We start from the raw sequence: 22214 nt of genomic DNA, 5'->3' as shown, positions 1-22214 counted from the left end.
AAATGATGATTGGAATAAGTACAGAGTAATCTTGGGTGTAAATCACTGGCATTTTTTTTTCATCAGAAAGGAGCAGGAAAAAAGTCCTAGGAGATGGAAACGGATCATGAAGTAATGGGAACAACTCAAGTTTTCGATGCAATAAGAACTGGGGAGTTTCTCAGAAAGAATTTGGACTAAGCTAGGAGGAACACACTGGAGACATTTTAGGAGTTTAGTAATTCCTCACACAGTTCAGTGAGTCATTAAAAACAAAGCTCATGACACAAAACAGCCAAGACAATTGAAGTGTGTACTATCCAAGTTGTGCAATACTTTGCTGAGGTAGCAAATTAGCTGATGTTTGGTCTGGGGGAACTGAAACAGGACCTTATGCAGAAGTTAACAACAGGCTTTGAATGAACACAGGCTTAGAAGAGGGCTTGTTAATTGGGCTTGTAGTAGAGTGGAAGCCTATAAAACTAACAAATTAACCAACAGTTATTGGTTGAGGTCCAAACTAAGGAAAGAGGAAACTTCTAAAGACTGAGAGTCTCTGTGTCACAATGGAACATGTGGCAAATTTAAGTGTTCATCAAAGGATGATAGAGAGGAGAGGTGAATGTCTATTCTGTTATTATTAGTATGTCTGGTCTTTACACAAGATACTTTATAGTGAACACAGTAGGAGAGATGAAAATCTAGGAAAGGGAACACATGGCCAAAGACTATAAGCTTCATTATAAGTCAAATACCAATTTGGCCAGAAACAAATGTATCACATGGCAAGAGTTGACAGTCTTTTGCATTGTCATGATTGGAGCATGGACAACTAGCAGGACAGAATTATTACCACCAAAAATCAAATCAAGTAATAGAGAAATACTGCATAAAACATTTTGGGACTACTCAGTTGTTGCTGTTCCTGGAGTATATATGTAGATATGCTTCACCACAGCTTTGTCTTTACCATGTTTTCGCCATGCTCCAATCAAAAGATGAACAAATCTGAACATTAAAACTATAAGCACAATCCCAATTACTTATGATGCATTAGGTTCTCATGATTGGAGCATATCAGCAGTGCTTGAATCTCACAGCTGACCTTCATGATAAGGACTGTGGGAAGCTATGGATCAGAAACCCAGGTGCTACAGTGTCAGGTCGCATACTTGACATCCCTTGTATTGAGAGCTATCATTTTTTAACACAGTATAAGAATGTTAGTCCCTCAGTTCCTTTCAGAATTTCATTGAACTCGATCAGAGAATTTCCTGTTTCCTTTACAAATCCCATCCTGGCTGGCTCGTGTCTGTTACCAAGGAATTAGTGCTGAGAATTTCTGTCTACTAGCAATATAGAAAATTTTCAACTCAGTTACAAGGATAAGGAAAGAAGAAAGTTTTACTCAGTCCCTAAAGCTCTCATTTGGTGCTCTGGAGGCTCTTGAATTAATTTGGTTTTGCACAGACTTCCTGGGCTCCAAAATGTCTGCATATGAATCTTTGTATGACTTCTGCTCCAAACTCACCCATTTCGGCACAGGCTTACTACATTATTTAGCATGTTGCTTGTCAAGTAAGACTTTCCCAGGTGGGGGTTGGACATGATGAGGTTCCTCAGAGTGTAACAGGCTGATGTCATGATCTCTCCATAGCTGTTGGTATTTGCAGACTGGAATGATAGGAGACGTGATACATCTGGAAGCACCTGGTGAGCTAAAAAGGTAGAATGTTCCAATCAACGTTTAAATAAAACCTAAAACCTAATGAACAATACTACTTGAGTAAGCATGATTTGATACAAGAATGCTCATTACCCTCTGAGAGAGACACTAATCATGTTGGACAGTAACAGTACAGTGGCCATGACTGATATGAAGGGCTATGTGTGGATCAGGGGTAATCGAATCCAACTCAGACTCCAAAACAGTCGCCCAGGTGGCAGCTGGGTGACTCCACAGATTTGTCATTTCATATGCATAAGTATACCATGTCCTTATGTGGACTTTGCAGTAGCATGCATTTTGTTAAGAAAGCGGATATCATCTGTAATGTCTGTATGGCCAGAACAAATAACATCCTTTTGTCCCATTTGGGTGCTCGACTGAATCCTGTCTTGGGGGTTTACAAGATGGGGTGGCAGATAATGGAAGACTAGAAACTAGACACTGTTTTGGAATACTCTATGTTGGAAATTACTTACACATGGTTTTGTGGAGAATAGGATGTCGGGACATGTTGCTCAGCAAAGAGGCCCCAGACCGGACAACTTCGGAGCTGTTGGACTGAAGGAGCCGTGCAATGCGAGGCAAACCTTTCTCTTTCATACCAATCAATTGGCTCATGGCATTTGACATCTAGGAGACAGAACAGAGATGTCTGATGACTTCTAAAACTGGAAGAACACAACGGGAACAATGTACAGAGTGAAATATGTCTACACTATAAAACAAGCATCCATATACTACCTTTTTCTGCTATCATAATCCCATCTACTTTGTCATTTACTCCTCCATAAGCTAAGCACATTGCAAACTCATTCTCTGTGATATGACTTGTACTTCTGTCCTCTTTCTGGAGGCCTGAAAGGGGGACAGTTTCTCACCCAACTGATTATTTCCATTAGCTGAAGAATTTTCACCTTCATGTCTATAATGTCCTTACTTAGATCCCTGCCATGCCATAAAAAAATAGACTGCTACAGAGCAGTAACAGCTAATGACACATTTAAGAAACAAGCTGAAGGCCAACAGTGCATATCTTGGATCACAGTTTCATGCTTGATAATGTAAATCTAGAGGATCCTTCGAATGTGCTGATGTAGCCAAATGCTTGTGAATTTTGAAGCACACTAAGTTGCCCACTTGTTGGTAGAGTTTACACTGATTTTCTCAGCTACTCCACCAGACAGGCTACTAGAGACAATCGAACCACCAGAGAGTGACAAACTTTCACCACCACCACCAAGAGGATGGAGGGAAAGAGCCAGGAGGAAACCCCCTTCCACTGGGCTGAGATCCAGTTTCCCTCCCACGCTCCAAGAGGCACATGTGCTGTGTTAAGGATTCACAACAGCAAGTTGAGATGTGTGAAGCTGAGGCTGTGAAGAGATTCAGACACCTCCTCAACAAGCTACAGGGTTAATAACATCCCTTGGCAAGCTTCTCACCAGTCTCTTGTTTCCTTAAGTGATAACAAACCATTGCAACTCCAGATCTGAGCTGGAATAAGAGCTTTGGAAGAAAAAGCCATTTCTACACATTCTGGCAAATTCCACTTATTCTCTTCAGAAGGCTAAAATTAGTTATTTTGACTCAGTCAATAATTTGTGTTTGTTTGCTTTCTTTCCAACTTAAAATGACATTTTTCTGCATTGATTGCTGAAATCCTTTTCATTCCTATGTAGTACACAGCTCTAGCTCCATTTCTCCAATCAGCTCTGCCTCACAGCATGACAGTCTCCCTCCCTCCTGTTGTCAGTGGCACCATTTACTTAAGTTGGAAAAAAAAAAAAGTATTTTTGCATGGAAAGACTTATAATAACAGCTCCCAGCAGGAGATTGGCACTGGCAGTTTAATGTCATCCTGGCAGCAAAGGCTCCTTCAGTGAGTCAGTCTATGTTTCTGGGTGGAACACGTTGCACACGTGACACACCTCTCCTATATACGAAATAATTATCTGTTTATCTACCTAGCCATCTTATTTAAATTAGAATTGATGAAGTTCGACACAAACAGGCAAGCTGAGGTTTGTCCACACGAGCACAGCCTGTGAGGACATGCCATAGTGATATTGGGCACTGCAAACAGAGATGCTGTTGAGACGTGGCACTTACAGTGCCCTAGCCCCGGCAATACCCACAGCCCGTGTCACCTCCATGCTGTCATACCAAGAGGATTGGAGCATCTGTGATGCTTATTTTATAAGTACCTCCCATGTAAGCACGATCTACAATCCACAGTACAATCCACCCCGTTATTAGAGCCACCTCCCACTATAAAAACATGGACAGGCAGCTGACTTATGTCCTTTCTCTCTTGTGGAAAATTTAAGGAGAATTGTCCACTTGTGTATTTCTGTGCATACATGCTGGAACCATAGGAGGACCAATATCAGCAGATGCTTGTGTTGTGACCAGCAGACCAGGAAATATGGAGGTTCTCCTGGAAAGGTATATAAATATGGGACAAATCCCTTGGCTCACTGATCCTATCTCCTCATGAGATGATATCTTAGGATTTTATATGTAAAGATCTAAGTTGGAGTATCTGATGTGGAAAGAATTGTGATAAGCACCCTAAAGCTCTATAAGAGCATTTTTGTTCTGACTGCCATAAGGTGCTGATATGTTTGGACATATGTGGCAGAGAAGAGAAAGGAGAGCTTACCAGCCCTCGGCTTGCAGTGAGGTTCTGCAGGGCCCCAGCACAAGCTTCCAAAGTGGCATCCTTCTTGCTGTGCTCCATCAGGGACAGATAGGTGCGGATGGCATCCGAGTGGTAGAGCCAGCTGGGTCCTTTAGGTTTAAAATCCTCCTCAGGAAGCGGGATGCCATACTCATCATTCTAGAGACAGATGAGAGACTGCATGTCAGATCCTGCTACTTGCTGGCAGCCTATGCCTGGGGCTGAATATCACATTTCCAAGCCCTCTGCAGCATCTCTTACCTCCATTTTGCCACTCCTGCTGTTGAAGCAGCCTGTGAGAGTTTTGTCCATATAAACACTCCGGGCCATGTGGTTGAGCTGAGTGTATTTGTTGGGAACTTCAGCATCCAGGCGATAGGAGAGATTGTGCAGGATGCAGATGCAATTCTCCACAGACTGAAGTCACCCCCAGAAGAAAGATGCAAGCATTGCATTAGACAGAAAGATGGGAGAATACCTGCTACAGCTGCAGAGAGGATACAGACCATGGCATAGTTATCTTTTTTTTGGTGTTCTACTGTATAAAGTCTTGACTCTGCTTAACGAAGCAGTGAATGTTCCATTAAAAGGTAATAGAGTAGTCATGAATTAGGGTCATAGAGTGTTGTGGCTGAACAATTAGCAAATGTGATATTGCTAGATATATGCTACATACCTGTAGCCAACACCAAAACATGCAGACATCCATTTACTTCCAGTGCCATTTACACACAGTGACCAGAGTCACGGTTTGGGGAGCGGGAAATGGTGCCAGCTTCTGGCTTCTTACTAAGTGTGATGCCAATTTGGCTTTTATAATCTTAAGTCCTGCTGGAGGAATGCATGTGTTATAGGGAAACCAAGAGATGTAGGTCAAGACGCCAGAAAGATCATGGGATGGGAGGGTAAGGTAGGGAAGCATAAAGAGGGCTCAGGAACCAAAATATTTTTCTATGGCTCTGTGTTTGGTGAAGGGAAATTGCAAAACCCACATCTATTTCAGGTCAACAACACAGAGTCTTTGCAGTCCTACAATAGATCACAATGGGATTTGGTAGGACAAGAGGAGCTCAGAGCCCTTTGCCTCTTGCATTTGACTCTCAAAGGGATTTTGAGATACTCTTGAGGTTGTAATTATTAACTGTGAGTCTGCCAGAACTGAACTCTAGCAGACAGTCTGGAAGAAGCATGTGGTACCTTATCATCGGGTCGGTTAGAAGCCACACAGTTCTGGGCATAAGTCATGACTGAATCAATCAGGCCAGGATAATTCCTCATCGTCTGGCGTCCCATATCTGCAGAACTCAGGTTTCTGAAGAAAGACATTGCAAAGCATATCAGGAGAGAAGGAGGAAAGAGGATTAGCTGAGTTCACTCATAAGTCTTTATCAGGCCTGCTTTGTCAATGCCTCTGGTTGAATTTAAAGGTTTTTATTTTTTTTTTCCAGAATTCAGTAAGCTGGTATATTGCTTTCATTCTGCAGGCCTTCTGTAAGTCTGCATGGCTCTCGTGATGCTGTTTTATATAGCTTTCATGTGGGAAGATGTCCTACTAAAGAGGGACGTTCTTCTATCATGAATAGTTTTCATGCCTTAGAGGCTATGCATGTGATGTTGCACAGGTTGATTGTCTCTTTGGAGGTGTTTCCAAAGAGCAGGCTGACTAAAGACCACCTGTAATTATTGCGAAAATCAGGAATGTGTAAATGTTTGTGACCATGGAGCTACACAGAGTTGACAGAAATTTGCATGGGAAGCACTGGCAGGTATGATGAACTGCAGCAAGAACTCTGACCAGAGGGATTGACCAAGGTGTACCATATTCCTGAGCACTCTGGTAGGTTGCTGCCAGGACCGGGGAGTTTTTCCAGTATAAGGAAATGCTTTATATATATATATATATTTCACACATATATATATATATATATATATTTCTTTCCTGTTCTAATGCCTTGTCACTTGCAAATGAAAAACAAGAGAGGTTGGCAATTGCTGTGAGATAGTCACTCCAGGCATCCCAGAACCGGATTTGATGTTCACTGTGATTTGCAGCCTCCTCATTAACACGAATTCATCTGCAATCCAGAAATGCTTGAGCAGCAATGGCTCGACCTCAGGGCAAACCCAAGGCTGTTCTCATCCCTGCGTTATGGTGTTGCAGTGTAATGAGTCACGGCTCTCCCAGCTCAGCCCTTGGAGCAGGAGCTCTGGATCCAACTGCCCTGCTTTCCTTCTCCTGCGTGCTCCTGACTTCTGCTTGAGCCCTGGGAGCTCCCTCACTGACCTGCAGTCTGATAGTAGTTAGGGATGGTGTCATATATTAGTGCCATAGATTGCCATAAACAAGTATCAGAAGACAGAGCCTGCCTTGAATTAAACTACCTTGAAAGCCTTTTTTGTGGGTTCTAACGTCATACTCCTTCCCTCATTTTAATGGAGTACCTTGTGGCACAGGCGAATTTAGATGATCTCATAAGTGGAGTTCATCTAAATCATATATATCGTGTCATATATCTCATATGTGCTACATATACCATTCACCCTGACATGCAATTGCACGAGAAAGACTCTCTTCCAAGCCAGGGAAAGGGCTGCATTCCCTCTTTTTCAGGCACGTTTCCCAGCCTCCAAAGTTGATCGTATCAAGTCTCAAAGGCCCCTACCGTATTCACCCATTTTGTTTCATAAGCAGATACAGCTCCTACCAGCTGCATGTCTGGTAAGGGTGCGGTCGGCTCTGCACTCCCTCGGGGAGAGCTTCAGTTGATGAAAGTACCTAATTATACTGCTTTTTTTTTTCCTACTTGTTCCCAGTGAGACAAGAAGCTTGCATCCAAGTGGAGGAGGATGGTAGGAGAAATAGCAAGTCAGAACGAAGTTCTTCTACAGAAAAGCTCTGGCTTTTCTGTTAAAAGATAACCTGCTCCAGGTTTGATATGCACCTCCCATTTTGTAGCTGATCCATCTGCTGAAACAAGCTGATAGATGGTAAATTGCACATGTCAATGAGTGCTAGGAAAGGTCCAGGGCAATGAGAATATTTTGTAGTTAAACAGTTATTAAAATCTATTCAAATCAGTGGGAAAATGCTTGTTTTCTCCACATAGAGAACTCTTTCTTTTAGCACCTAAAAATGGACTTTTTTTTTCCTAGCAACCAAACAAAATTGTATTTGGAAACCTTGGACTCTAAGAACAAAAAGTGCCAAGTTTCCTGGTCTAAGCTGAACACTGTTCAGTCAGTATTGCAACTCGCTACCGACAAAGCAACTTGTAATTTGTGAGTAGAGACTTTGCAAGGACAAATTTATTTTGAAGAAAAAAAAGACAGAAGATACTGTCCTGCTAAAAATATTTTACATTGAAGTTTTTCTACTCCCTCTATTCAGGAAAACTTTCTCAAGAGTATGTAAAAACTTTACTCACTGTAAAGCTATTAATGAAGCTATTGTAAGCGGATTTAGACATCTTCAGCTTATGTCAACTGCAAATCCCTGCTTGATGACTCACCTCAAACAGCCTGTAGCATTGAAGAATACTTCTGGGTCAATAATTTCTCTTGTTCTATTGCAGCCACCATCAGACCAGCCAGAGAAAGGGATGATAACACAGTCTGTTAAGACAGGGAGGGCCTCCTGTATCAACTCTTCTTTTAATTCATCGGTGGAAGAGAGGTTCCAGAGCAGTCCTATAAAGGAAATAGGAGACAAACTCTAGCAGAAAGGTCACAATGCAGTAGAAACTTTATGTAGAGCAGAGCAAATTTCAGGAACAAAATCCTTGTTCGCTCCATCCCTCTTTGAAATAATGAGGGCCAAAGGCTAAACTGTAGCCCTTCTCCATCCCAATAGGAGAAAGGCAAAAGGAACCTTTTTAACATGTGCAGGTGGGCATCTGAGTATTCTTCCTGTCCAAATTGGTATTTATTGCCATACATTTAGCAAGGGAAAGGCATCTCTTTAGAGATCTAATGAAGGTTCAAACCCAGGATCTCAAGCACTGCTGAGGATGACCTGAATCCTTCAAGGTCCTGATTCCTTCAAGGATTTTGAATCCTTCAAGAAAAGCTGGGACACCATCCATACAACCTGCCTGACCTTCTGAGGGTAACCAGTGCCTTGGGCCTTCCCTGAGAACAGCACAGGGGCCAAGGCTGCAGAAGGCATGAGAATGCCTGGGCTACCACACTCGTAGAGGGAAATCTGGGGCACATGCAGCCCCAATGGACACTTGTGGCATGGAAAGTCTCTGCAGAATATCAAAGGGCCAGTACCTCCACAGCCTTATACTTTGAGCTGTCACTTCATGCAGCAGGAGCATAAATCCTCCTGTTTGTTACATGGCCTCCGAGTCCTGAGCAACACAGACCACATACATGGTCCTTGCTGGTAGGTGAGCTCCTGGGGGGCTCAAGGCTGGTGTAGTGAATATCTGGGCTGACACCAGCCAAGGGGGCCTTGGCAATCTGCACTGCACCTGTCAATTGTTTCTGTATTTCTGTGTTCCCCGTCCTCCGGAGAAGGCTCACACACTCCCTTATCCCATTCTGCCGCCGTGTTTCCATCTTGTTGGTTGGATTCCTGAAGACCAAATTTCGGAGGGCTCCAGCTGCTGCTCGCTGAACGTTCTGGTTTGTGCTGCGGAGCAGTTCAACAAGCTTCGCGATTCCCCCCAGACGATAGACCTGTGCCATGAAAAAAAGAAATGTTACCATCAATGTGGTGTGCAGAGCATTGCTCAGAGAAAGAAATCTGTAACAGTCAGATATTCTTGGCAGTAAAAAATGGCTAGAGCTTGCAAAAAATGTGTTCATGGCATAGGTGGTGGGAACCCTGGTGCTGCCCTAGAGATTAAAAATCATCTTTTAATAATGGATTCATACGAGCCAAGGACCAAATCCTTCACTAATATAAAACTGTTTGCTTCCATAAACTCTCACTTACCTCCATCAGTTTATGTCAGGGGAAAATGAGGCCCTGTAAATATGCAAAAGACATCTATAGCAATATAATAATGCAACATGGTAATTTATTTACATCCTAAATTCACAGGTCGAACTAGAGGGGTAGCAGTGGCAGTGTAATGCCCTGGAGGTCAACTAGATGTAATGGGCGATATTCTAGTGCCAAAATGGGAAGTACGTCAGACTACATTGGAAAGGGAAGTGAATCCAGACCTAAAGGAAATAACACACATGCTGGGGAGGGTTTGTAAGCCATGTGAATTCCACCAGCTGAGGCTTTCCGAAATAATGAAGTTTCCTGCCATAGGAATCCTTCCTGCGCCAGGTCTACTGGAGACAGAAGCCCCAGTGGAGCTCCTACTTGCACAAACAAACCTATTGGCTGAAGATGTGCTGACAATAGATAATGAACGAGGGCCTTTTACAAAAGAAACAAAACAATCATGTGTTCAGATGACTCACTGTATACTTGCTCTAACACATCCTTTCCTTCTGCGAAGCCATGGGGCAGGCCAGCGCCTTCTCAACAGGAACCAAGGGAGAGGTCACACCACAGTTAGTGGCTGTAACACAGTCAGGGGTCCCTGCACTCAGTTCAGCAGCACTGGGGACAAAGTTATGCTCATGCACTGTGCCAGCCTGACTTCACCATTATGCCAGAAAATAAAAAGCCACATTTATACAGATGCCATCAGGAGAAATCTACATTTTCATGACTGCAAACAGGCTAGGATTGGGATAAACTTTTGTAAGAGAGTGCTGCTACAGCAGAGCCATTCTTTAAGCTGCCTCCTTTGCTGTGTATTGCCATAAAAATAGTAATTAGAGAGTAAAACAGAAGAAAGATAAGCTGTGTTATGAGGAGCACTTCTGTTTGATTAAGTATCTTTATACATGACCCCTGACTAACCCAATGGATTAGGTGGATGGCTTGAATGTCATTGAGCAAAGCACAGTGAAAAGATTGCAGCAGGATTTGGGGTAATTTTGTATGACTTGGACACTGCAGTGCTGATATAGCAGAAGATTCCTGTGAAACCAGGTGTAGCTGGTTCCAAGAGGAGAGGAGGCTCCATGCAGGAGAGGAGAGCATTCTCCTCTGGTGGCTTCTCCTGTCACCCAAATCCATCTGTGTCTGTGTTAAAATCCTGATCCCACTGCTATTAAGAGAAAGTAGCAACTAATAGTTTAAAAATCCACTTAATTAATTCCTATGTCGGACTAACAAAGTTTGAGAGTCTATAATCAAAATGAAGAGGAGCTATGGATGCTGGACACTGATGGATCCAGTGTCATCCAGGCAGTGTGCCCTCACATACAACGTGACTGAAGAACTAGGACGAAGTTAGCTCACCTCTTGCTTGGCAGACTCGTCCTGGAAGCAGGTGTGCTGGAGGTAGTAAGCACCCATAGCTTGGTATTTGTCATCGGAGGAGCACAGAAGTTGTATGGCTTTCTGGATGGTCATTGTACCGCCGTCTATTTCATCGCCACAGATTCTGAGATAAGAGAAACACAGTATTGATTTGGTGCTCAGCCACAGACAGAAGCACTACTTCAGTACTAGGAATTAGTAGGAAGGCTTCAAACACAAAATGAAAACATGATCACATCACCATAGAAACAAGGTGCACCCCTAGCACCCATATCTGTCTCAAAAAAGAATCCAGAGGAAGGTTATAAAGCTCTGGCTTGGAGCAGGGATGAAGGGCTTGGGAAAAATGCAAACATTTAAAGACTTGTCCCCTTGTTTAGCAAATCCATCTGTCATTAGCAGTATTGCTACCAAGCTAACATACAACAGAAAAAGGTAGAGATTTGGAGGCTGATGAAGGGGCTCTGAACCACAGAGCTTGTCTATTTTTGCAATTATATCAGTTAGTCTGGAAAAAGCTATTATTTCTTTTTAGCATCCTTGTCTCTTAGGCCTGCAGCTGGGGTCTCATCTCATGGAAGCATTAATTCATATGAACTAAACAGCATCACAAAATTCAGGACTGAGAAGACTCAAAAACAAATATCCCATATGATTATTAGTATTTAAGTAGTGATAGAAAACAAATAGGAAACACTTTGTTAAGAGTAGATGAAATCAAAAAATGTGGGAGACTCACTAGGACAATGATCTAACAGTTCTGCTGCCTGACTGGTATCATTCCTCATTCCGGGTTCAGCTGAGACTGATGAGTTTTGTAATATCTTTAAAGGAACCTATTACATTTGAAGCATTAAATAGTACAAGGAGGGACTGACTTATCATGCACAGCACATGCAGACTCATTTTGATTATGGCAAAGAACTATAAAAATAAAAGTCTAGAAAGGATCAGCAGCTTACTATAAACAGATATTTTGTCTTTAAGTATCCAAAGACTCTCACCTCAACACAGCACAGGCCAATGAAACATCCCCACCGATCTATAACAAATGTCATACAAAATATCGAAAGTCAACAATAATGGTGTGATGCTGGCAGACAGCAGCAGAGACTGTTGCAGTATTTACTCCCCTACCCTTACTGGTAAAGCTGCATCCAGTTTAACTTACTCATCTAAGAACCTGTGCAGTGAAAGAAGAGAAATTGGTGATTCCTGAGAACAATTTGCTTATATGTCTTAGACATCTTAAGATAAGAGGACCTTCCCTCTGGAGATACCTCTGTTGATATACAGGAACCTGAGACAGTGATCTTGAATGGGACATTAAGCTCTCAGTGACCAGGGTTAGATGAATATCATTCCATTTCCATTTCTACTGTAAGAATAAAATCATATCACTTCATCATACAGTTCTTCGTCATTTGAACTGTTATCAAAACTTAGCTCCAATAAACTTTCATCAAGCTTGAAATGAGGAAACAGAAAATTGGAAGGAAATGTTTAAACTAGAGTTTAAACTTGGGTTCGATTTAGTAGTTTTTAGGTTCACAGTGCTCTGATTTTCCCTTAGTCTTTCCATGCCCTCAGGCACACAACACTGCTGAAACACCCACAGGCTCACAGGAGTGGCACCAAAGCGATTTTGCCTTTGAGAATATGGACCTGGTCTGTCAGACTAGAGAAGGAGGGAGGGAGCATATCTAATCATGGTTATACTTCTTGATTTTTATTTTTTGTGTATTCCCAACATCAAGGAAAACCTCACCCACAAGCATTTGTTTATGAGAAAGATGTCCATCTAGTCCAGCTGCTCAAGGATGGCAATTTTCAACACATTCATTGCACAAGAGGGACAAACCCTATTTCAGCACTGAAAAACTCAGCAGTCAGGTCCAGTTCCTCACAGGCAAAGCAGAACCCATTTCCTCTGCTAGATCACTGACAGGAGAAATTCACAGAGAATGAGAGGTTCAGTCATGCCATTGGAGAAGTCAGAAGGAATGATTTCTCCTAGTCAAGAATATAATCACCCTGAAACAGCCCGTGCTAATAGGGAGATTGTTCATCAGCCAGGGAGGGATATTCCTAACCAGCTCAACACTATGTGAACAACAGCCCGCTCCAAGAGAAATTCTTGGGCTGTGGCCATCTCCAACCCGGGCCAAAGCGCCTGGTAGGGAGAACTCCAAAGGTTGTTGTTCTTCCACAATAAAGAAGCAATCAAAACAGGGAGAGACCTCAATTAGAAATGATTCAACGAGACAAATTAGATGATCAGATTCAGGTCTGGAAGGGAAACAAATACTTAAAAGGATCAGTATCACAGAAGGGCAAATTTTCTATCATTAGTTTGATACTAATGCCTTTGGTTCACTTTTCATTAGCAAATTGGTTTGTGCTAATCTGATTAAGGTTATGAGTCCCAGGAGCGGAGGAAACAGAAATTTCTAAGAAATTCCATTATTCATTAGCAAACTGAGAGTGAAGACACTCAAACCTATGACTGCATCTCTTTAGGGCACCCGAGAATTTCTAGGGCATCTGCAGGACATCCGATCAAATCAAACTTAAAGGCCATACTCCTTGCTGAGCAGCCACGTTTGCTACTGGAACTCTCCACCAAGACCTTGGTGCATTGGAGAGCCCAGCTGGAGCCTTCCCTCAGGATTTGCTTCATGCCTGAATACCAGGGAGATGGGCACAGATTGGCACCAAACCCAGGATTGCACATCCTCACCATGTGCAATCCTGCTCTGTGACCCTGTCAGGACAGCACCATGCACTGCTCCTCTGCAGGTCTTTTGGATGTAAATACACAGTGCAGACAAGCCCAGATCACACTGGACCAGTACTATAAAGCTGTCATTTTCAGAAGCAGTTTATCTCAAGTAAGGACAAAACAAAACGAAGATGCCGATCTTTGTACTTGGCTCTGCTTTCACTGTATGGCACAGCCTGAAAGAGGCTAAATTTTGATATTTATCTCCTTTGGTCCTAATCTTTTTTTTTTTTTTGATTTTTTTCAATATTTTCTCTGTGTTTGCAGCCTATTGTATATCCATGGAGCCTGAGCTCCTGACAAGGAGTGAATGGTTACAGGACACACAATTACTGCCTCTAAACTCCAGCAGCAGCTCACAGAGACTGCTGTAGCCTGTGCTGGGCTGGCCGGTGTTGCCATAGGCAGATATGGTCATATTTGAATGATATTTTTGCAACATCAAAAATCCAAAGGATTGTCCTAGTCTCTTGAGGGTCACTCACTTTCATGTGAACTCTAGAGACAGTTTAGTTTCTATCTCCCATCCACAGAGAATTACAGAATGAAATCCATCAACAAGGTCTAAAAATGTGGTCATGGGGTATTTTAGAAGACAAGGCATATTGCAGACGTCCATTAATGGCTCCTGATCAGTATCAGCAATACTCAAGTTGGAGAATGGCTGCAGACTCCCCAGCTCACCTCTTCGCCTTTACAAATGTGAATACTGAATCCTTTACAAAGGGTGAGACTGGTCTGACCCGACAGTAGTGTCTGCTACTCAGTCACCTGTGTTTGTTCTGAAGATGCTGACTTTATTAAGGGTAACTTGTTGACCTGCCTCACATTTCAGCCCTACTGGCCTGTGCATGCATCTCTGCAGCAAGAACCCAGGGCAATCTGGTCATATGCAGGCATCAAAAATAGAGGGACATGCACATAACTAGTTGATTACTGCACACACTGTTGCAGACCAACACTCAGCCTATATCACCAACCTAGACAGAGCCCAGATTGTGTGTGTGGTATCTGAAGGATGCAATGCAACACATTTGGAAGCAGAGTTAAAACAAAATTAGCTAGTGGAAGCAATAGTTTTCCTGTACCTTAACTTTCAGCTCGAGGGGAAGAAAGAGCCAGAGTTTTCCAGGACACATTATACAGCACATGCTTTATTGCTGGTTCTAGTTACCACTACCTGATGACCGAGGAAGGTGTAGAATTTTTTTTCTGACTATGCTGGATCGCAATATGTCACTTAGCTAGAGGCTGGCTAGGTCAAGATGGCACACAGTCATTGGAGCATGACAAAAGGAAAGCAAATACCATTAATCAGAGGAAGTGGTTAAGAGCAGGCAAATATGCCTAGTCTTCATCAGCTACTGAAACCACTTTTGCTCTTTCCTCCCAACATGAAAGGCTGCAGGTCTGCAAGAGGCCATGAGAGTACAAAGAAGGGAAGGATGCTGGGGAGAAGGGGATGGACACCAGAAATCCCCCTCTGGCTCTATTAGATAAGAATATCTACTCCAAAAATGCTGCATTCTGGAAAAATGTGGATGATGTGCATGGGGAACTGACTTTAGGAGTCACCAGAATAATGCACAAGCTTCTGAGCCCAGGCCAGAGGAGCTGACTTTGGAGATACTGTTGCAAATCTGACATAACATTGGCTCACAAAGACTTACCAGAAAGCCCCTGAGTAGCTACAGAGAAGTATGTCCAAAAGGAGCGTGACCAAGTCCCTCTCTGCTCCCAGAGGTAGTGTCTTAATGATGGGTGGTAGAAAGGAAGATACTTCGGGAGGACATTTCCAAAAGAAAACTAGTACCTTTGGAATAGCCTCCTGACCTGAGCAATTCAGATTGCATCACTAGAGCCAGCATTTTGGGGCAAATAAAACCCTATGAACTGCTTTAGTTTATGGCACAAGATTGCCACCAAAAAAATAAGCCAACAAGCATTCTGGTGTTAAACTATTTATCATCTAGCTGGAGGAAAGGTACTTTCCTCAGCTGACATTTGTTCTGTATAAGGAAGGCCTCTTCTGAGGAATGTTTGTCCAAGACAACTTTCTGTTTCTTAAAAGGAAATGCTGTAGACATGGAAAACCTGCTCAATTAAAGGGGGCAACCACAGAACCAAGAAGAGCTCTAGAATTAAATAACTTTGTGAACAAATACATTTCTGCTATAGAGACTGCTCAGTCTCTATATTTTGAGATATATATTTTGATACCCACACGCTAACATCACTACTTGAGAGTACCCAATATCTCCTTTTGCATCTCACACTCTCTGGGCAGAAGATCAGACATGTAGCATGAGGCATCTGAAGAGCTCTTGAACCACTACTGACTCCATCCAGAGTCACCGTGTTACAGAGCAGACTTGTATTAAAGACAGATCCACTGGATTTCAGATCCCACCATCATCACTCCTATAGCAATAGGAATTATCCCATCGTATTACTTCTGAAAGGTTGGAAATAGTCTAACACTACCATTGCTCACAGGTATGATTTGCCAAGCCAAACTGTGGACATCTTATCCACTTACACAAGAGATAGAATGCAAGAAATTTAAACACACAATAGCCCTAAATGGTTCTAAAAACAAAAACTCATACCTTAAGTACTACTAGAATAGAAAGAACAGAACCCCAAATGAGTTCTACCAGCCAGTTATTACCCAGCTAAGCTCTTCCTGAACACAGATGTTAATAATAGGATGCCTACAAGCAAACCTGTCCCTACCCAACGATCAGGCCACCCAAATAAAGACCAATATCTCCAAGTACAGAATTCTCCAAACGGAATCAGTCCTACGTGGCAGAGTGCAGAGTCCTAACTGTAAGAGCCCCCAAACCACACTCCAGACCAAGGCTAACAACAACTCTGCCACAACCTGCTTTCAAAGAAGGACTGGCCTTCCAAATCAGTAATTTTTTTCAAAAAGGACAACTCCTTAATAAGTTTCCAAAATTATAAGGATGACTGCTGCCAAGCTCGGCTCCTTTGAGTAAGGAGCAGAATCACTTGTACAAACTGCTCCCCAAAGTAATCCAGCTCTGCAGTTAGTTTCACTGGGAGCAGGGAGGGGTGACCCAGCCAGATCAGATTTACTCAGGGGACACAGCCCCTGTTGGGCCTACGACTTCAAGCCTGACGTTTCCCCATCAGAACCAGTTCGGCCAGATGAGCAATGCCCCCAGCCAGGAGAAGTGTATAAATGCAACCACTCCCTAACCAGAGGGCATTCGGTGCTGGAGAATATTCCTCTCACAACAGCAGTTCTCCTTCTCTGCAGAAAACCTAATTATTCTTCAAGTGACCTTTCCAAAGCAATGACCAAGGCTGAAATTGTGAGTTCTGCAATGTAGGATTTTCTTTGGAGAAAGTTTGCCCCCCTGGAATGAGCTGCTTCGAATCAATGTTTTCCCTGTGCAAAAAGCAGCAACTATCCCACATTCACTCATTCATCTGTCACTCCCTCCACACTTTTACACTCTTTAGTCAGAAATTCCGTGGGACAAGTTACTTCTAGTTTACACAGTGCCTCTGCCTTCCATTCCACAGGAGTTACAAAGATTCTGAGAGGAGCAAACTGACACCACCAGTGCTCCACGCTGGAGGTGATCAGGGCTGATTTTGCATGTGTTAAACTTAAGGAGACTGAGCACATGGAAAGCCAAGGTTTCAAGACAACATGAAAACAGGCAAATAATGTTTCTTGGCATACACACTGTGGGACTGACGTCCCCTATGCAGTTTGAAATGAGGGGGGTGGAGCAAAGAATTCACCAAAGCCATGGAGAAACCTGGAAATAAAAATTCCTTTTTTCATAACACAGGGAGGTTACCAAAGATCACCAGAAATGAACTCAGGAGCTTCCAAATTTTGTAGGACACCCTGCCATGCCTGTGGAGGGGTTGTAATAATCTCTGGACTGGCACAGAGCAATCCCTCTGTGACACTGGTTTGGCAAAGGTAGGGCAGAAGCCTCTGGGAACACCTGCAGAAGACATAGATCCTCTTTCTCTAGGTGAGTAAAACGTTATGGACTTGAGCTAAATGTCTTCTAGGACTGCTGTGAGCAGAAGGATCATGCTACAGATTTGGTGTCAGCGTAGACGACAGCTTCAAGGCAGCTTTAAATTAGCATTCCTGTAATGTCATCAAAACCTCACCTTTTCTTTTTTCTGAGAGCTGTGCACAGATATAGCACAGGGAATAACTGTTTTGCACTCTGTGGTGTGTATTACATGTCCCACTGTTGCAGGCAACATTTACAAGAAGTGATCTGCTGCTAAGTGAGACACAAATGACAATCCTCCATGCTTGCATGATTCCTAACCCTGATGGGGCTGGATGCTTTAGATAGGACAAAACGTACAAGTTCCATTCCTTCTTCTCTGCAGGCTTGGTAAATCCTTCCAACCAGGCTACTTGTTTTGTTTTGTTTGTTTGTTTTTCTCCAATTTCTGACTCATATTTCCCCGAATGTGAATCAGACCTCTCTGGGAATGAAACAAGGGGTGGATAGAAAGACAGAAGGGTAAACACTGCTGCTCAGCAAGTTCTCAGCTCTGGTCTTAGTCCTGAACCCAAGGAATTGATTCCTTCAAAGCCTGCTATTTTTTTTCAGCTTTCTACTAGGAATTTCTACCAAATCAGAGTGGAGTGGCAGCAGGAGAGACACCTAAACTGCAAGCTGGCCTTTCTTCCCTTCACTTTCCCACTTTCATCCTACAAAGGAGCCGTAAGATAATACCACTGGAGACTAGGGGATCATCTTGGCTAATGTTACAGAGACATTTGCACTGAGTCAGTCAGATTGGTCTCCATTCACAGTCAGCAAACAGAAATAAGCCCTTTAAGAGTGTGACTCATCTGACCTACTTGACGCTCTCCTGCAGCACAAGAATGAGTACTTTCTGCACCGGCGACGAACAGATTTCCAGAAAGCAGTTCAAACCACTAGCTCAGATGGACAAGCCTCCATATCAGATGTCTACATTTATTTAGATGAATCCCACTGTGTGAGACTTACTTGGAGCTGGACTGAGCCTGTCCGTAAACCACGTCCTGCTTGCTGCTCATCATGGGTTGGGCATAGACCACATCGGCTTTGTTGCTGGAGGGGCAGGAGAGGGCCCGCGCTGGCATTTTTTTACTTGTCCTGGTAGTTCCTTGCTGGGTGCTACAGCTGCTGTAGATGCTCTGGCGGTTCAAGGTTGCCTTGTGCTCTGCCCGGCCCCCCACCTGAGTCTTCCTCAGCGTGCCGCGGGGTGGCTCGCAGTAGAGGTCCGGCTCGCTGCGGCTGCTCTTGATGTTCTGCACGAAGCAGTAGTCGCTGCCGGCCCTGGCGGGGCTGCAGACAGCAGCCTTGCTGTAGTGCTTGCTGCCCCAGCCCTCCATCTGGCTGTACGAGCTGTAGCGTCTGTTCTCCGCATCCCGCTTCAGCGTCCCGTTGTACAGCTGACCAACAAGAAAACAAGAAAATTAGGAAAGGATTGAGCTGAAGATCAGCAGTGTCAAGCCCCACTCCATGCCCAATTGCTGTGTTTCTTAGCAGCTTTGTGGTCCAGCCTCCCAACCAGCCCCTTGCTGTACGAGCCTGGAAGGAAGAGCAGTGCCAGGCTCCTTGTACAGAGGCAGGGAATACCAGGCATCGCACACAAACCTGCCCTGCACTGAGATGACTAATTCTAGGCATCAACCTCATGAGGTGCTGAACTTCACCCTGCATATCTCATCCCTGCCACTGGCCAGAGAGGGTTTATGTGCAGTGCCTGGAGCAGACATTCACCTATCAGCCATATAAATGTAGAGGAGCTGTCATGTGAAATGCCATGGCACGTCTCTTGCCACCACAGGGAATGGTGCCCCTTTCTGCCCTTTCAGTACTGCCTGTCCTTATTTTTAATTTCCTTTATCTTCTTTTGTGCACCTTCCATGTGAATATTCCTTAGGAAGGGAGAAAAGGGAGGGAAAAGATGGTGAAAAGGCAGCCTTGAATCCCACTGTGCTAACAAATCAATGAGTACCTGCTTCTGCATTGCAAGGCATGTAGTAACACCATACATGATGTGATATTCTGAGAACAAGGGGGAAGATGCAGTAAGAAAGGACAGTCAATAAAACAGAGGAAAAAAGGAAGAAAGAAACAAAGAAAGTAAAAAAGAAATCAAATTGATCAAATGAAACAATGGCTTTATCTGTCCTGCTTTCTGTCCAGGGGACTCCACCACTTCACCAAAGACACTCTGGATTTCCCCAAGTACACCACAAATCAGGACTGGTCCAATATTCTTCTGCAATATTAAAGCTTCTGGATGTCAGTCCTGACATTTGGGGGCCTCCATGGATGTCTTCAGGTCAGAGATGTGTCACTAAGGTGTATACTCCAGAAAGGAAATATAATAACAATAAAAAAGATATTCTAATGCTGTTTACCTAAAGAGATCAAGTTCTTTCACCTTACTCTCCTGAGCACACTGGCTAGTAGATCCCCAAGACATTCAGCAAAGAGGCATAGGAAGAGCCAAATAAAGACAGTGACATGGAACTCATCCCCCTTAGGTTTATCTTGGGAAAGCTGATCCAGGAAAAGACTGTGGCCGAGGGGGTGTTTTCTCACCTAACTTTAGCCATATGGGCTACAGATGCCTCTTTCTACGCAAGCCACCCACAGGTCCCATGGGCTGGAAAAGTCAACCCTGGTACCCTATTATTTCCATGAAGGTTCAATGCACAAGCTTGTGCCTGGTGCAATGGACGTGCCCATGCCTGTGCCCCTCTGAACAAATCTGGATTTTCAAATGAAGAAACACCATGTGATGGAGACTGGTATTCGGTAACATTCTGTGATATAGAAATGATAGAAATCTTAATTACAGAATCAGGTCCTCTGCAGGATCTCCCTGTCTCCTGCTACTCTCTCTCATTTCATCTCATCCTTGAGCTCAGTCAGCATCATTTCTGTCTCTAACACTTTGCAGAATTGTCATTATGCTAATTAATTAAGCTAAATATTTCCATTAACAAACTGATCTTCAGGAATGCAGTGAATCCTCTCCGCTGTTTCCCAGAGAGTTGCACAGGTGAGTAACGGCTGAAAACTCTCAGAACAGGTTATATGTTAGGCATGTGTAAGAGGAAACCCTTTAGTCAGTATATTCTGATACTCAGATTACTCTGTCACTTGAGCCCAAATTCAAAGTAATTTTTATATTTTCATTCAGCAGGTTTGCATCTAAGTAAGTGAATTGCTGGAAGGGGAGAAAAGGAGGACAAATTCCCTTTGTGTTTACTCCAGTGAACACAGAAAAAACCTGTTAGTACTGCAGAACGGCAGATAACAGGTTTGGTGCATATTGCAGAGCTCCTGGGGATCTGGAAAACCAAATTTGCATGCGATAACCAAAGCAAGGACAAGGCATTTGGGCTCCCCTAGCAGTGGAGGCCCACAAAAATTTCCAGGATGGCCCTGCTGCTGAGGCCAGCAAAATCTACCATCTCAGAAAGAGCAAAATGAACTTTCACCAAAGCCATGATCTCCTCCACAGTGAATGACTGTCCTTCACAGGGTAAAATTATCCTCATGATCTCTACTACTTGCAGGCGGCATTTGGAGATCCCAAGGACCGTGAGGAGAGTGTGGAACAAGCCCATGGAAGGAGGGTCCTTTGGTGGCCCGTGACCAGCTGAGTGGGGCAGCCGGTCTCGGAGGGCTGCCTGGAGGTCAGCGCAGCAGTTTGCCAGATGTTAGCCCTGCCATTTTTCTTTATGAGTCAGTATAAGCTGGGATGATTGTGTAGGGTTGTCAGAAGCTTGGCAGAGATGTGGAGCCTCTGGGCATTTGCTGAAACCAATTCAGCAAGCTTACTATTTAGCTAAAGCTATTGTTTGCTTTCAGTGAACTCACATCAGAGCTCTGGCGACAGAACGGGCAAGGAAAGGCGTGAATGTGTCTGTGTTTATAGGTGGGAATTATCAGTTCTGCATTTCCTGCTGTGTTTTATAGGTTTTATAGTGGCATACAGCATTGTTCTCCTGCCTGCCAGCCCTGAGAAGGGTGAAGCAAAGCGACCGCCTGTTTGGAAAGACTCCTTTCTGCAACACAGGGAGCCCGGAGCTGCAAGTTAGTGCAGGTCCTAGCAGGGCGGGGAAGCCTTTTGCAAACTCATGGGAAAATAGTTCCCGTGTGATGTGAAGCTCATTACCAAAGTCAGTGCATGACTTTTATTGCTGATGCTACGAGATGCTTGGCTGAGCCAATTTTAATCTCTTTCAAGTGGCACGGACCTAATTGGTATCTTAGAATCCTTTTTTTGCAGCAAGAGCCTGATACAAAGCTTCTCCAAATCAATGAGGAGTCTCTTGTCAGCTTCAGTGGATTTCGAATCTGCCTGCCAAATTGTTTCTATGAATCCTCTTGCAAATGTAGTTGACCAGATTCCTTCTTGAGCTCAGCCTTGGGCATGTCTTAAGCACAACTTTGTCAAACTAACATTTGTGTCCCCATTTCAGGTATTTAGCCAGCCAGTTCTCCCTTTGGTATCCCTTTATCTGATGCAGCAATCAGTGAGATAGGATGTGCAGTAAGGAAGAACAAAGATATTCTGCCATCCAGAGAAGAGATGTCATCTCTGAAGATGAAGGCGATGTTATTAAGTAGTCTGTCTTACAAAGATCCACTTGACAACAATCTCCTAATCTTTG

At 43.6% G+C, this 22214-nt stretch overlaps 1 protein-coding gene across 1 annotated transcript in view; it reads right to left on the bottom strand.

The window, feature by feature from the left end:
- The window catches only part of PKP1 (plakophilin 1), a 39514-nt gene that overhangs the window by 3614 nt on the left and 13686 nt on the right, over positions 1-22214 (bottom strand). Inside the window, exons 3-11 of the mRNA XM_088534541.1 lie at positions 18541-18968; positions 10705-10849; positions 8864-9071; positions 7898-8075; positions 5586-5700; positions 4650-4805; positions 4371-4547; positions 2185-2338; positions 1511-1697 (exon numbers count right to left, since the gene is read on the bottom strand). Of these exons, the coding sequence (XP_088390667.1) occupies positions 1511-1697; positions 2185-2338; positions 4371-4547; positions 4650-4805; positions 5586-5700; positions 7898-8075; positions 8864-9071; positions 10705-10849; positions 18541-18968 (1748 nt within the window). The remainder of the gene's footprint in view (positions 1-1510; positions 1698-2184; positions 2339-4370; positions 4548-4649; positions 4806-5585; positions 5701-7897; positions 8076-8863; positions 9072-10704; positions 10850-18540; positions 18969-22214) is intronic.

This window comes from Tinamus guttatus, unplaced genomic scaffold (assembly GCF_059628265.1).
Source record: "Tinamus guttatus ecotype Peru unplaced genomic scaffold, ASM5962826v1 Tinamus_guttatus_pri_ptg000563l, whole genome shotgun sequence".
Lineage (NCBI taxonomy): Eukaryota > Metazoa > Chordata > Aves > Tinamiformes > Tinamidae > Tinamus > Tinamus guttatus.
This window is presented reverse-complemented; position numbering and strand designations above follow the sequence as displayed.